The sequence below is a fragment of the Solea solea genome, chromosome 18 (assembly GCF_958295425.1).
Source record: "Solea solea chromosome 18, fSolSol10.1, whole genome shotgun sequence".
NCBI lineage: Eukaryota > Metazoa > Chordata > Actinopteri > Pleuronectiformes > Soleidae > Solea > Solea solea.
In genome coordinates this window covers 19867956-19881685 of record NC_081151.1, presented here as the reverse complement: position 1 = coordinate 19881685, position 13730 = coordinate 19867956, and the positions used below count along the sequence as shown (strand labels likewise).

Sequence of the window (13730 nt, the reverse complement as noted above, 5' to 3'; positions counted from 1 at the left end):
TTTTCTGACTGATTTTGGACGACATACTATACTATGACTTTTCTGACTGATTTTGGACGACATACTATACTATGACTATTTTGTCTCATTTTGGACGACATACTATACTATGACGTTTTTGAGTGATTTTGGACGACATACTATACTATGACGTTTTTGTCTCATTTTGGACGACATACTATTCTATGACGTTTTTGAGTGATTTTGGACGACATACTATACTATGACGTTTTTGTCTCATTTTGGATGACATACTATACTATGACGTTTTTGAGTGATTTTGGACGACATACTATACTATGACGTTTTTGAGTGATTTTGGACGACATACTATACTATGACGTTTTTGTCTCATTTTGGACGACATACTATACTATGACGTTTTTGTCTCATTTTGGACGACATACTATACTATGACGTTTTTGAGTGATTTTGGACGACATACTATACTATGACGTTTTTGAGTGATTTTGGACGACATACTATACTATGACGTTTTTGTCTCATTTTGGACGACATACTATACTATGACGTTTTTGTCTCATTTTGGACGACATACTATGACGTTTTTGAGTGATTTTGGACGACATACTATACTATGACGTTTTTGAGTGATATTGGACGACATACCATACTATGACGTTTTTGAGTGATTTTGGACGACATACTATACTATGACGTTTTTGAGTGATTTTGGACGACATACTATACTATGACATTTTTGAGTGATTTTGGACGACATACTATACTATGACTTTTTTGTCTCATTTTGGACGACATACTATACTATGACGTTTTTGAGTGATTTTGGACGACATACTATACTATGACGTTTTTGACTGATTTTGGACGACATACTATACTATGACGTTTTTGACTGATTTTGGACGACATACTATACTATGACTTTTTTGTCTCATTTTGGACGAGATACTATACTATGACTTTTTTGTCTCATTTTGGACGACATACTATACTATGACGTTTTTGAGTGATTTTGGACGACATACTATACTATAACGTTTTTGTCTCATTTTGGAGGCATACTATAATATGACGTTTTGGTCTCATTTTGGACGACATACTATACTATGACGTTTTTGTCTCATTTTGGACGACATACTATACTATGACGTTTTTGAGTGATTTTGGACGACATACTATACTATGACGTTTTTGACTGATTTTGGACGACATACTATACTATGACGTTTTTGACTGATTTTGGACGACATACTATACTATGACTTTTTTGTCTCATTTTGGACGACATACTATACTATGCCGTTTTTGAGTGATTTTGGACGACATACTATAATGACGTTTTTGACTGATTTTGGACGACATACTATACTATGACGTTTTTGACTGATTTTGGACGACATACTATACTATGACTTTTTTGTCTCATTTTGGACGAGATACTATACTATGACTTTTTTGTCTCATTTTGGACGACATACTATACTATGACGTTTTTGAGTGATTTTGGACGACATACTATACTATGACGTTTTTGTCTCATTTTGGAGGCATACTATAATATGACGTTTTGGTCTCATTTTGGACGACATACTATACTATGACGTTTTTGTCTCATTTTGGACGACATACTATACTATGACGTTTTTGACTGATTTTGGACGACATACTATACTATGACGTTTTTGAGTGATATTGGACGACATACCATACTATGACGTTTTTGAGTGATTTTGGACGACATACTATACTATGACTTTTTTGTCTCATTTTGGACGACATACTATACTATGACTTTTTTGTCTCATTTTGGACGACATACTATACTATGACTTTTTTGTCTCATTTTGGACGACATACTATACTATGACGTTTTTGTCTCATTTTGGACGACATACTATACTATGACTTTTTTGACTGATTTTGGACGACATACTATACTATGACTTTTTTTGACAGATTTCGGACGACATACTATACTATGACTTTTTTGACTGATTTTGGACGACATACTATACTATGACTTTTTTGACTGATTTTGGACGACATACTATACTATGACATTTTTGACTGATTTTGGACGACAAACTATACTATGACGTTTTTGTCTCATTTTGGACGACATACTATACTATGACTTTTTTGACTGATTTTGGACGAGATACTATACTATGACTTTTTTGACTGATTTTGGACGACATACTATACTATGACTTTTTTGTCTCATTTTGGACGACATACTATGACTTATGTTTTACCACAAATGTGAGTTCTGAGTCTGAATTATTTTGTCAGTTTGAATAAGTGTTGGTCTCAGTGACAGGATGGTGACAGTGTCAGCAATAATGACCCAAACAACACAATTTACCTTTGGTCATAATCCATTTATTTGTTCAATATCTGCACAATAAAACCAACATTTACAATAAATATGATCATATACTATGACTTTTCTGACTGATTTTGGACGACATACTATACTATGACTATTTTGTCTCATTTTGGACGACAAACTATACTATGACGTTTTTGACTGATTTTGGACGACATACTATACTATGACGTTTTTGAGTGTTTTTGGACGACATACTATACTATGACTTTTTTGTCTCATTTTGGACGAGATACTATACTATGACTTTTTTGTCTCATTTTGGACGACATACTATACTATGACGTTTTTGTCTCATTTTGGACGACATACTATACTATGACGTTTTTGTCTCATTTTGGACGACATACTATACTATGACTTTTTTATCTCATTTTGGACGAGATACTATACTATGACTTTTTTGTCTCATTTTGGACGACATACTATACTATGACGTTTTTGAGTGATTTTGGACGACATACTATACTATGACGTTTTTGAGTGATTTTGGACGACATACTATACTATGAGGTTTTTGTCTCATTTTGGACGACATACTATACTATGACGTTTTTGAGTGATTTTGGACGACATACTATACTATGACTTTTTTGTCTCATTTTGGACGACATACTATACTATGATTTTTTTTGTCTCATTTTGGACGACATACTATACTATGACGTTTTTGTCTCATTTTGGACGACATACTATACTATGACTTTTTTGACTGATTTTGGACGACATACTATACTATGACTTTTTTGACTGATTTTGGACGACATACTATACTATGACTTTTTTGACTGATTTTGGACGAGATACTATACTATGACGTTTTTGACTGATTTGGACGACATACTATACTATGACTTTTTTGTCTCATTTTGGACGACATACTATACTATGACGTTTTTGACTGATTTTGGACGAGATACTATACTATGACGTTTTTGACTGATTTGGACGACATACTATACTATGACTTTTTTGTCTCATTTTGGACGACAAACTATACTATGACGTTTTTGTCTCATTTTGGACGACATACTATACTATGACTTTTTTGACTGATTTTGGACGAGATACTATACTATGACGTTTTTGACTGATTTGGACGACATACTATACTATGACTTTTTTGTCTCATTTTGGACGACATACTATACTATGACGTTTTTGACTGATTTTGGACGACATACTATGACTTATGTTTTACCACAAATGTGAGTTCTGAGTCTGAGTTATTTAGTCAGCCTGAATCAGTGTTGGTCACAGTAATCGGACGGTGACAGTGTCAGCAATAATGAAAGACCCAAGCAACACAGTTAACTGCGATCATAATCCATTTATTTGTTAAATATCTGCACAATAAAACCAACAATATTTACAATAAATATGATCCAAGGCACATTCTTTAACTTCACTATCCGAGCATGAACGTACAGTCCCTCATTTAATCGTCTCTCTCCCTGACACTGCTATGAATATTTAAACAGCAGTAAACCCAAGTGAATACTTCAATTACATAAAACCATTGTCATGACGGATAACTTAACGTAGGTTCGTCGGATAAGTTGAATTATAACCATAACGGGTTGCAAATCAACCATTTAAAAGCTTTTAATCACACACTGACAGCGTGGAGGAGGAAAACAACAGAAAGAAACAGATGATAGGGTGTTTGCTTCTATGCCCATTTTAGTTCCGCAATTTAGATGATTTCTTTCAATCAACAAATCGTATCCCAACAAAATCCACTTTGAAGACGTCACTTTTTCTATTCATGTGTGAGGGGTTTGACATGGCAGATTACTTTAATTCAGTGATACTTAATGACTATCCACAGTTTGTGAGATCAACAATTTAATTCTGACCAGTCAGTATTAAGTTGTAGATATCTCAATTTGGAACTATGAATAGTCAATTAGTATTTTGAGTGGGCCCTTTACACATCAGCCATTTTGACATGTTTTAGCAGGAAAAGCACCGTTGTTGGTGATCACATAATCAATGGCCCTGCTCAGTTCACGTGAACCCACATTACCCCAAAAAACTGAGGAAACTAAATGGAACTCAACCATCATTGATTTGATTATGTGACCGCTATGTGACCGCTGTGCAAAACAGGCCAAAGTGACGCCATTGCAGAATCTGAGTCACAGCTCTCTATAAAATAGGTAAGAAAATATCGATGTTGGTGATATATGGTCGTCCTTCCTCGTTCAATACGCTCATCGATATGCCAGGGCAAACATCATTTTTTTTTTAATTTTAAATCAAAAATTAAAGGTGCTCTAAAGTGAACAGTCCCTCTCGGTTTCACTCGCCAGGCGTCGCTACGTCATGTCTCCTCACGATGGCGCTGCTCAAGTGAATGAGTGAAACTTGGGTGGAAGTTACCTGGCTGAAGAAGAGGGAGTTTACAGCAGGATAATGATGGATAAAGATGCTCCATCCAAGTTCAATACATAGACTTTATGCACTTTGTTCTCTATGGTGTGAATAAATAGAGAAATCCTGCACTTTTGACGTTTTGTTTTTTTACTTTCTCCTCATTTCAAGCAGAATATAAACAGGGCAGCCATCGCCAGCACCAGCCCGGCCCACACCTCCATCTTCTCAAACGTATTCTCGCTCGCCTCGCTTTTCTCCTTCAGCAGCTTCTCCCTGCGGGCTTGCAGTTCTCTCTCTCTCTGCAGCTGCTCGCTGTAGTACGACTTGAAGAACTTGTCGAAGTCGAAGACGCCTTCGCGTGTGTCCGTGTCCACCACAGACCGCCGTGTCACGGTGTGCTCTTTGGCGGAGCTCCCGGCGTCGCCGTCCCGGGAGGAGGAGGAGGAGCGGTTGCCTGGTGCGACGAGGTCTGCCAGGCCGAGCAGTCCCCGGTCATACTTCCTCCTCAGCGCCTTGTTGCCCAGCACAGTGTAAGCCTCGCTGATCTCAGAGAAGCGCACGGTGGCCCCCTCGCTCCCGGCGTTTCTATCCGGGTGGTAGGCGAAGGACTGTTTGTAGTAGGCGGTTTTGATCTGGGTTTGAGTTGCGGACGGTAAAACCTCCAGGATGTCATAATAGCCCGTTTTGGTTTTATGCAGCGGCTCAGCTCGGGTGGAGTTGTTGTTGTATTCTCTGATAAACACACAATGCCTGTGTCCATAACTCACACGTTGACGGTAGGGACTGAAGGGGCGCCAAGTCCTCCGACACTTTGCGGTACTCCAGCACCGAGGCGGGTTTACTCCTGCAGTCGGGCCCCTGGTGTTTTTATCAAGTGAGTACACTTTAAGTCCCCGATAAACGTCATAGTTGGCGATATTTTCCTTGTCCCACGCATCGTCACCAGCGTCAGGAACCGGTGTTACACTTACGTAACCGGGGGTCACTCTGTGCGCAGCATTCCGGTCGCAGTTTTTAGAATAACCCGCCAGAAGGCCGACTGAGAGAGGCGAATTGTTTATTGCACTTTTACTGTGTTCGTTCACACTTCTTAGGACGTCGCGTTTGAATAATTTATGTTCATATCCGTGCGCTCCCCTTCCAAAACAGAACCTGACCTCCGCCATGTTTGCCAGGGAGCGCAGGAGAAACGTCACATCCGTGTGGCTGTGTAGTTGTACTGCCCTACAGCGCTCCTAGTGGTGAAACTGTATTTCTACGGTTTCTTCTTCTAATAAATAATAATAAATAAACATACTATTGACATTTTTTGTTGACTCCCTAAGTTCAAACACAGTGTACAACAATTTACAGATGCGATTGAGCGTATTTTTGTAAGTTATTTATTCGTTTGGACCGGAAGTTGTTGTGGCCGAAGCCAAGGGCTCTTATTTTTAAGGCCAGAGAGAAGGGAAGTGAGGTATGTTAGGGCAAAAAGTTGCTTGACTGAATAAAAAGTCAACCAACTTTCTGCCAAAATAAGAGCCCTTGGCTTAGGCCACAACAACATCCGGTCCGGTCTAACCTCTTAACAACAACAAAGCTTACGTCACATAAATGAAGGGGCAAATAACCACCACAAATAATAGGAAGAAACACCAATAAATAACAAAACACAACGACAAAAGCATTTGAGACACATTTGAGTCATTATTTAATGGTGTATTTATTGATTGAATGTTGTTACTCTGACTCGTCCACAGTTTTCACTTATTAACAATGTAAAAATGATGTGAACACATCAATCACACAGAAGTCTCATTCATGTGCTCATCATATTTAAGCAGCAGTTACTGGACACCTGGACCCAACTGTGTGGTCAACAGTTCAGGGAGTGAACCCCTATCAATTATTTTTGTCTTTTTAGGATTTTTTTTTTAGGATTTTTTTTGGGGAAAAATATAAAATAAAATGGTATAACCCCCTTCTGTTATCTTTGTGGGAGGCCGGGGGAGTACAGCCCAAACGTCAGACTGATGAAATATTTAAGAACGTCTGTCCCATAACATGGGCAACATGGTTGGTGTAGTGGTAAGTGCTCTTGCCTTTGCAGTGTGAGGACCCAGGTTTGAGACCCAGTTGGAACCAGGATCTTTCTGTATGGAGTTTTTCATATTGTGTGCGTGGCACTTCTCCGGCTTCTCCGGCTTTCTCCCACAGTCCAAGAACATGCAATATGGGGATTAGGTTAATTGGTCACTCTAAATTGACCAACTGACCTGGTCAATCAGGCTGAGGTCTGTGAAGTCATGTGTAATCTACTATTGAAAGACTTCTAAAGGTGTGAGAGTGAATGTGTTAAATGGTTGTTTGTCTCTAAAACTATTTTTCCAGGGATTTTTGACAACATACTATACTATGACATTTTCAGGTGATTTTGGACGACATACTAAACTATGAGCTTTTGTCTGTCTGTCTGTCTGTTTGAGCTTCACACTGGTGGCCAAAATAAAAAAAAAAGACAAGATCCTAAACCTTACTGACTTGAAGAACCATGAGGAAGTGAGTCTGACACCTTGAGGACTTGAACAACACAACTTCATGGTCTGATGAAGTAGATCAGCTGATTAAAGTGATTCTAATGTTTCAAAGACTATGAGAACACCAAGAACACCAAGAACACCAAGAAATTCACCCTCTGATCATCTGCAGAAATAGCTCTGTCCATCAGAAGATGACTTGTGTCTCTGAGGTTGTGAGTTCAACTCTTGCAATCAACTGAACTTCTTCCAACTTTAGAACTTCAGACCAACATAAGAGTTTAAAAATACCAGCAATGTATTGTTCTGCAGCTCAGGAAGAATAGCTCCTGCTGGAAGAACAAGATTTATATGTCTGAGGTTATGAGTTCAATTCTTATGGTCAACTTTTTGAGTGCGATGTTCAAAGTAAACAGTCAAAAGCTCTAAGAGAACCTGAAGATGAGAAGTTGCAGGTAGCTCAGTGGACAAGAATGCTGCTGTGAAGTCCAGAGTTCATGGGTTCAGTTCTTGTGAGGAGCAGGATATTTTAAAGGTCAACAACCAAAGTGACGATTGAAAGGAGACAGAGAGTACTCATTACAGTAGGAATTGGTGGTGCAGTGGTTTTGTTCTCAACCATGGGAATGTGTGAGGTTCCATTCCGCAGCCTTGCTGGGGTGGGGCAGGTGAGGTTGGAGCAGGGGCATGGCAGGTAGTGAGAGGAGAGGAGGGGCAGGACAGTTAGTGAGAGGAGGGTCAGGTAGTGAGAGGAGGGGCAGGGAAGGGTCAAAGGTCAAATACTTTATATTACACTGTGCAGCAAAAGGTAACCGCATTAAGACACTTAGGTGGTGGAGGCCGATGGGGGTGGAAGGCCCCCCACCACTCTTCCAGTTGTTTTGCTTTCTGGACTCTGCCAGGTGTGGCTGTTGGCTGTGCCTGGGACAGTCCAGGAAGCTTGACACTTGATGACTCACTTGTGCTCTGCTGGCCACTGGGGGGTACGACTCACTCACCCAGGCTGCTGGCCACTGGGGGGTACGACGCACTCGGGGTTGGTCACCTGGTCAGGTGGTGTCAGTCAGCAAGAGGTTAGGTTTGGTTCTGTTCCAGTGAACAACTGCCAGGTTGGGAACTGAACCTGCCACCTCACTGTTGAGACACAACCTTTTGGTTTGGAACAAAGCCACCACGCCACAAAGTCCGCCTTCGTATAGGGTTGCTGTCTGCTTTTAATCTTGAGTTTGGATGTGGAGCTTTAAAAGCACCTGCTCCTCACAAGAACTGAACCTATGACTTAAGGACTTCAAAGCAGCGTTCTCGTCCACTGAGCTATCTGCTCTTCACAGTTCCTCAGGTTCTCTTCGAGCTTTTGACTGTTTACTTTGAACGCTGAACTCAAACACTTGAGTTCTTCATAAGACTTGAACTGACAACCTCAGACATACAAGTCCTGTTGTTCCAACAGGAGCTATTCTTACTGAGCTGCAGAACATTAAGTTGCTGGTATTTTTAACTTCTTATTTTGGTCTGAAGTTTGAAAGTAGTGCAGAAGTTCCGTTGACAGTAAGAGTTGAACTCACAACCTCAGTGACATAAGCCGTCTTCTGATGGACTGAGCTATTTGTGCTGATGATCTTGAAGTGAATTTCTTGGTGTTTCTTAAGTTTCTCATCCATTATTATTTTTAAATTCGGGAGTTGTTAGAACCTGCAAGATGGCAAGGTAGGTTCCACAATAGCTGGGTTGTCTCAGTCCAGCAGTAGACAGGTTCTGGTCCACAACCACAGGACTGCTCTGAACATTAATTATTCAGGAGGTTTTGACTGGTAGTCTTGAAAATAGAAAATAAATAATTCTCCAAATTGTATATCTATTTTAACTCCAACTGTGAAATGCACTCCATTCTCTACAGTAACAGTCTCACGACAGTAAACAACTGTGACATGTTACACACAACTTTTGAAATGAATCATCTATGTTTATACTTTTAAGATAAGAACTACAAGTGGCTGCTGAAAGGATGAAGGGGAAACGTTCGTCCAGCAGGTGGCAGCATTTTAATGAGAACATGAACATTGATCAACAAACCAATAAATATTCAGTTTTAATTATTTCTTTGTTATAATAATAATGATAAGCCCATATATCAGAGTGCAGTCATTAGTCATATCGGCAGACCTCGCACATATCCCATTAAACTTTTCAAAGCCAATATCTGCCCATAACAATAATATCGTGCATCCTGACTAAAAACTATTGTTTTTGAAAAAATTAAATCAAGCTTTCTGATTCTACAGCTTCTTAAATGGCAACATTTTCTGTTTTCTTTGCTCCATAAAACAAAGAAATCATTCAAACTCAATTTTTGCTTTGTGAACAAAAACAACACGACGTTTGAACCGGACCGGACGTTGTTGTGGGCTCTTATTTTGGCAAAAGGTTGGTTTAATCTGTTTTGCTTAGTGCTGTCTCTATGTGATCACGTGGGACAGACATTCTTAAATATTTCATCAGTCTGAGGCGCAGGCCGTATTATAAAGTGTTACCAAAAGGTCTTTGTCATTGTACAGAGACAATATGATTTGCTTGTACAGCACAGCACCTAATTTAAACAGTTTATTTTGTTTAAATTGATAAAGGTTAATAAAGATGTGCTATGTTCAGCTGTCAGAAATGAAAGGCTAGCCTAGGCAGCTTTTATAAGATGAGGGGGAAGGAAATCCAGTCCAGTAGATGGCAGCATTTCCTACAGGTGGTGGTTTTTTTTCTCTGTTTTATCAAAAATGTTTTAAAATAACAACAATTTCAGTTGCCATTTTTCTTTTATTTGTCCAGCAAAGACTTGAACTTTGATTAATTATATTATATTATTTATTATATATATATATATATATATATGTATATATATATACATATATATTATTTCCTATATTTGATTTAACAAAACATCCTCATCACTTTATTCTAAATTAGCAAACGGTCCAATGAAATTAATCTTGTCAGAATATTAAGTCTTTTATTGTGAAGTTCACCCACGTACAACAAGCCGGAAGCTCGGTTTACACTGCAGTCAACCACTCGGTGGCGTGTTGTAGCTTCGTGATGTCTAAGTTCAAACCAGTTATTTGGCCTACAGTGATTTTATTTGGCGACTCCATCACACAGGTTAGTTCTTTTTATTATCTGCCCTGAGCTGCTAGTTTGTTTAGCTTCAGACCGGAAATGACTAACGAGCTGTCGTTTCTGTCAGTTTTCCTTTCAAGTGAATGGCTGGGGAGCAGATATTGCTGACAAGTTAGCAAGGTTAGTTTCTGTTTCTTACTAGTTGTTATCATAGCTTGTTCTTTATGTCAGCATAATTGTTATAAACACAGTAGTTGCTGCCGTTCAAGTTGCTAAAATATATAAAATATCTGCTGTGAATAGGGTATATTATGCCAGGTTTACTTACATACTACAAAATAAAACCCCTCGGAAATAACATAATTAAAATACATCACACCTAAATCCAGACGGTTATTCCAGTTTCCACAAGCAAATTCCACTTCATACTGATAGTAGACCATCTCAGTGTGGTCCTCACGAAATATCAGACCGTTCTGATTTGGCATTTCAAAATAAAAGCCTTCTGAAATAGCATCATTAAACTATTTTCCACCAAAGGAAACTACCAGTTTTTTATTTTGAAATGCCACATTGCCATACATTATTTAAATTTGACAATAAGGCCTTAGTGCGGTACACTGCAAACACATGATGGACATTATATTAGTCATTGACACCATGTTGACAAAATGTGAAATGGGAATTTCAAAAATAAATAATAAAGAGTTATCATGACATAAAACCAATGACCCTAGACTTAACTAGACAAGTCAAAAAAATTGCACACACATCTGTGATAAAAGAGAGGGAAAAAAGATTGAATCGAATTGTGACCTTAAAATTGAAAATCAAAACATTAATGTGAAAACTTCAGAGTTGTCTATAAAATGCATAAAGTCTATGTATTGAATGTGGATGAAACATCTCTTAAGTCCCTCAGTGCCTTCATTTATTGGTGTGTGAGGAAAGACGACAATATATCACCAAATCGATATTTTGACCCACTCCTACAGTGTGTGTGTTCCTCTTCAGAAAGTGTGATGTTGTGAACAGAGGACTGTCTGGCTACAACTCCAGATGGGCCAAGATTGTTCTTCCTCGCCTCATCAGCAGCCAGAGTTCAGCAGAAAACAACAACATAGCGGCTGTCACCGTCTTCTTTGGAGCCAATGACTGTGCACTCGAAGGTAAAGCCCCACTAACGAGAGCCTATGGCAAGCGGTTTTACAACCCTAATAGTCAAACAAGGAAATGTTAAAGAGCCTGCACTGTGTATATAGACGTGTGTAAATAATTCTACTGCAGCCCTTCTTAAAGCACACACATCTCCAGGGCTGTTTCTTGTGCATGGTGGCAGATCTGCACAGGAAGATCAGATTACATGTCACTGGAGGTTGTGAACCAAAACAAAGTGTTTGTTGTCATTGCACCAAATAGTGCAACGCCAAAAAACCCTACTCGAATTACATAGATGCCTCATAAAGTATTGCACATAATGTCCCGAGGTGATTGCACATATATAAGATTAACAGATGTTTGGTTTAGTTTAGTGTTAATTTATGTGAGATCTTTATGGAGCAATCTCACCTGTCTCGTGTTGTTTGTGCTTTGCCTTGTGGGTAAATGCAAATTAAAAAGAACCCAAAAACAAATATAAAGTCACTTTTATTGACTCTTCTATTAGGGTGGACTCTTAAAACCAGCCTTGGCAAATGTAGTTCAAAAGATGGCCATTAGGACAGAGACATGCAGGAGCCACCTTCAGAAGGGTTGCAAAATTCTGGGGATTTTCAATGTTGGAAACTTTCCATGGGAATTAATGGGAATAAACTGGACATTTTTAAAGTTAAAGGTCGGGAACATAAATATAGTTGGTAAAAAAAGGTTTAAAGACTGTGTTCCCCTCAGGCACGGCCAAACAAACAGAGAAATAGTGTCTTTCCCTGGGCAGATGTTGACTGCCTGCAGAAGCTTAAGCTCTAGCACCTTTCATGGATTTAAATAATGGACTTCCCCCTCATGTATTCTTATTTCTAATTGCATTTGAGTGATTTAAAATTAGTGTTGAAGTGTTTTTAAGCTACTGTCTGGATTTGATTTTTTACCTCCCTCCATCTGTTTCCTGTCGTGCAGATAAAAACCCACAGCAGCATGTACCTCTGCACGAGTATTCAGAAAACCTGAAGGAGATCACCGGGCTTCTGGCTGCGGCCGGAGTGTCAGCAGACAGAGTCATCTTCATCGCCCCACCGCCTATTCATGAGCCGGCCTGGGAGAAGGAGTGCATTTTGAAAGGTGACATCTCTGCCATCACAAAATACTTTTTATTCCTTTACTGTAACATGGTACAGTTTAGTTTCTTACCTGTATGTCTCTTTCAGGATGTCCTCTCAACCGCCACAACTCTGTAGTGGGACAATATGCTCAGGCGTGTGTCCAGGCAGCTGCTCAGTGTGGGACAGACGTCCTGGACCTTTGGACACTCATGCAGAAAGATGGACAGGTGAGCACCTCAGTGTTGCCGTCACTGCTTCTTCAATTACAGGCCGTTCAGTTTCATGAAGGCATCGGAATCAGCAAATATGTTAACTTTGATAATTGTTTTTATTCATTTCTGTAGACTTAATATTAACCCTTAGAACACAGAGCATTTACGCTGCTTTCCCCCCTCATTACTATTTTTTTGAACCAACTATATAAACACATCCGGACTGAATTTGTGAAATTTGAAAATACGTCACAGTTCAAAGTTCGCTTGGCTCGTTTTTATGAACAAAAATAAACCAAAAAATTGTCTTTTTTTCCAAAATAACATTAGTTTCAGTTGAAAACAAATGTTATGAGTATTTTTGACTGGAACAAAAAAAATTAACAACTATGCGGAAGAAATAAAGTGAGATCTTAATTTGGTGTGATCCACAGGATTACTCGGTCTACTTGTCTGATGGTCTGCACCTCTCTGAGAAGGGAAACCAGTTTGTGGCCCAGCACCTGTGGAGGCTGCTCCAGAGCAGAGTGGCCGACCTGCCCTTCATCCTGCCGTACTGGGGAGACGTGGACGCCAAGAGCCCCGAGAGCAGTCTGCTCTGTGACCAGTGAACGAGTGAATGTCGGGGACAGTAGCCGAAGGAAAAATGATCTGGACTGTCTGCTCTGTTCTGCCAATCCTGCAATCAAACACTTGATCATTTGTTAATGTTAAAACATTAAAAGGGTTTTATTTAGAGAAGTGCGTAGGTGATACAAGCAAGATACTTAAAAAAAAAAAAGAACATTGTGAGTGAAGAAATATTACATGACTTAAACTGGAAACGGCAAGACGGAGCTAAACAAGAGAAGAAGGTGCTATAATTCACATTGGCACGAGA

General features: G+C 39.3%; 2 protein-coding genes across 2 annotated transcripts; one reads left to right on the top strand and one right to left on the bottom strand.

The window, feature by feature from the left end:
- Positions 1–4473: 4473 nt before the first annotated feature.
- LOC131444742 (uncharacterized) lies at positions 4474–5983 on the bottom strand. Its single transcript, XM_058615359.1, has one exon. It carries the CDS (start codon positions 5917–5919, stop codon positions 4912–4914), a length of 1008 nt encoding a protein of 335 aa, XP_058471342.1. The 5' UTR covers positions 5920–5983; the 3' UTR covers positions 4474–4911.
- A 4286-nt stretch (positions 5984–10269) lies between these two features.
- On the top strand, positions 10270–13653 carry iah1 (isoamyl acetate hydrolyzing esterase 1 (putative)). The gene is made up of 6 exons (XM_058615249.1): positions 10270–10422; positions 10508–10560; positions 11395–11549; positions 12496–12657; positions 12744–12865; positions 13285–13653. Exons 1-6 carry the CDS (start codon positions 10360–10362, stop codon positions 13459–13461), a joined length of 732 nt encoding a protein of 243 aa, XP_058471232.1. The 5' UTR covers positions 10270–10359; the 3' UTR covers positions 13462–13653.
- The last annotated feature ends 77 nt before the right edge of the window (positions 13654–13730 follow it).

Excerpts from the sequence above, each read along its gene's own strand:
- LOC131444742 (XM_058615359.1), bottom strand. The coding sequence starts at position 5,919 with ATGGCGGAGGTCAGGTTCTGTTTTGGAAGGGGAGCGCACGGATATGAA.
- iah1 (XM_058615249.1), top strand. The coding sequence starts at position 10,360 with ATGTCTAAGTTCAAACCAGTTATTTGGCCTACAGTGATTTTATTTGGC. Across the intron at positions 11,550-12,495 it reads CAATGACTGTGCACTCGAAG|ATAAAAACCCACAGCAGCAT; the intron begins GTAAAGCCCCAC and ends CCTGTCGTGCAG. Across the intron at positions 12,658-12,743 it reads GAAGGAGTGCATTTTGAAAG|GATGTCCTCTCAACCGCCAC; the intron begins GTGACATCTCTG and ends TGTCTCTTTCAG.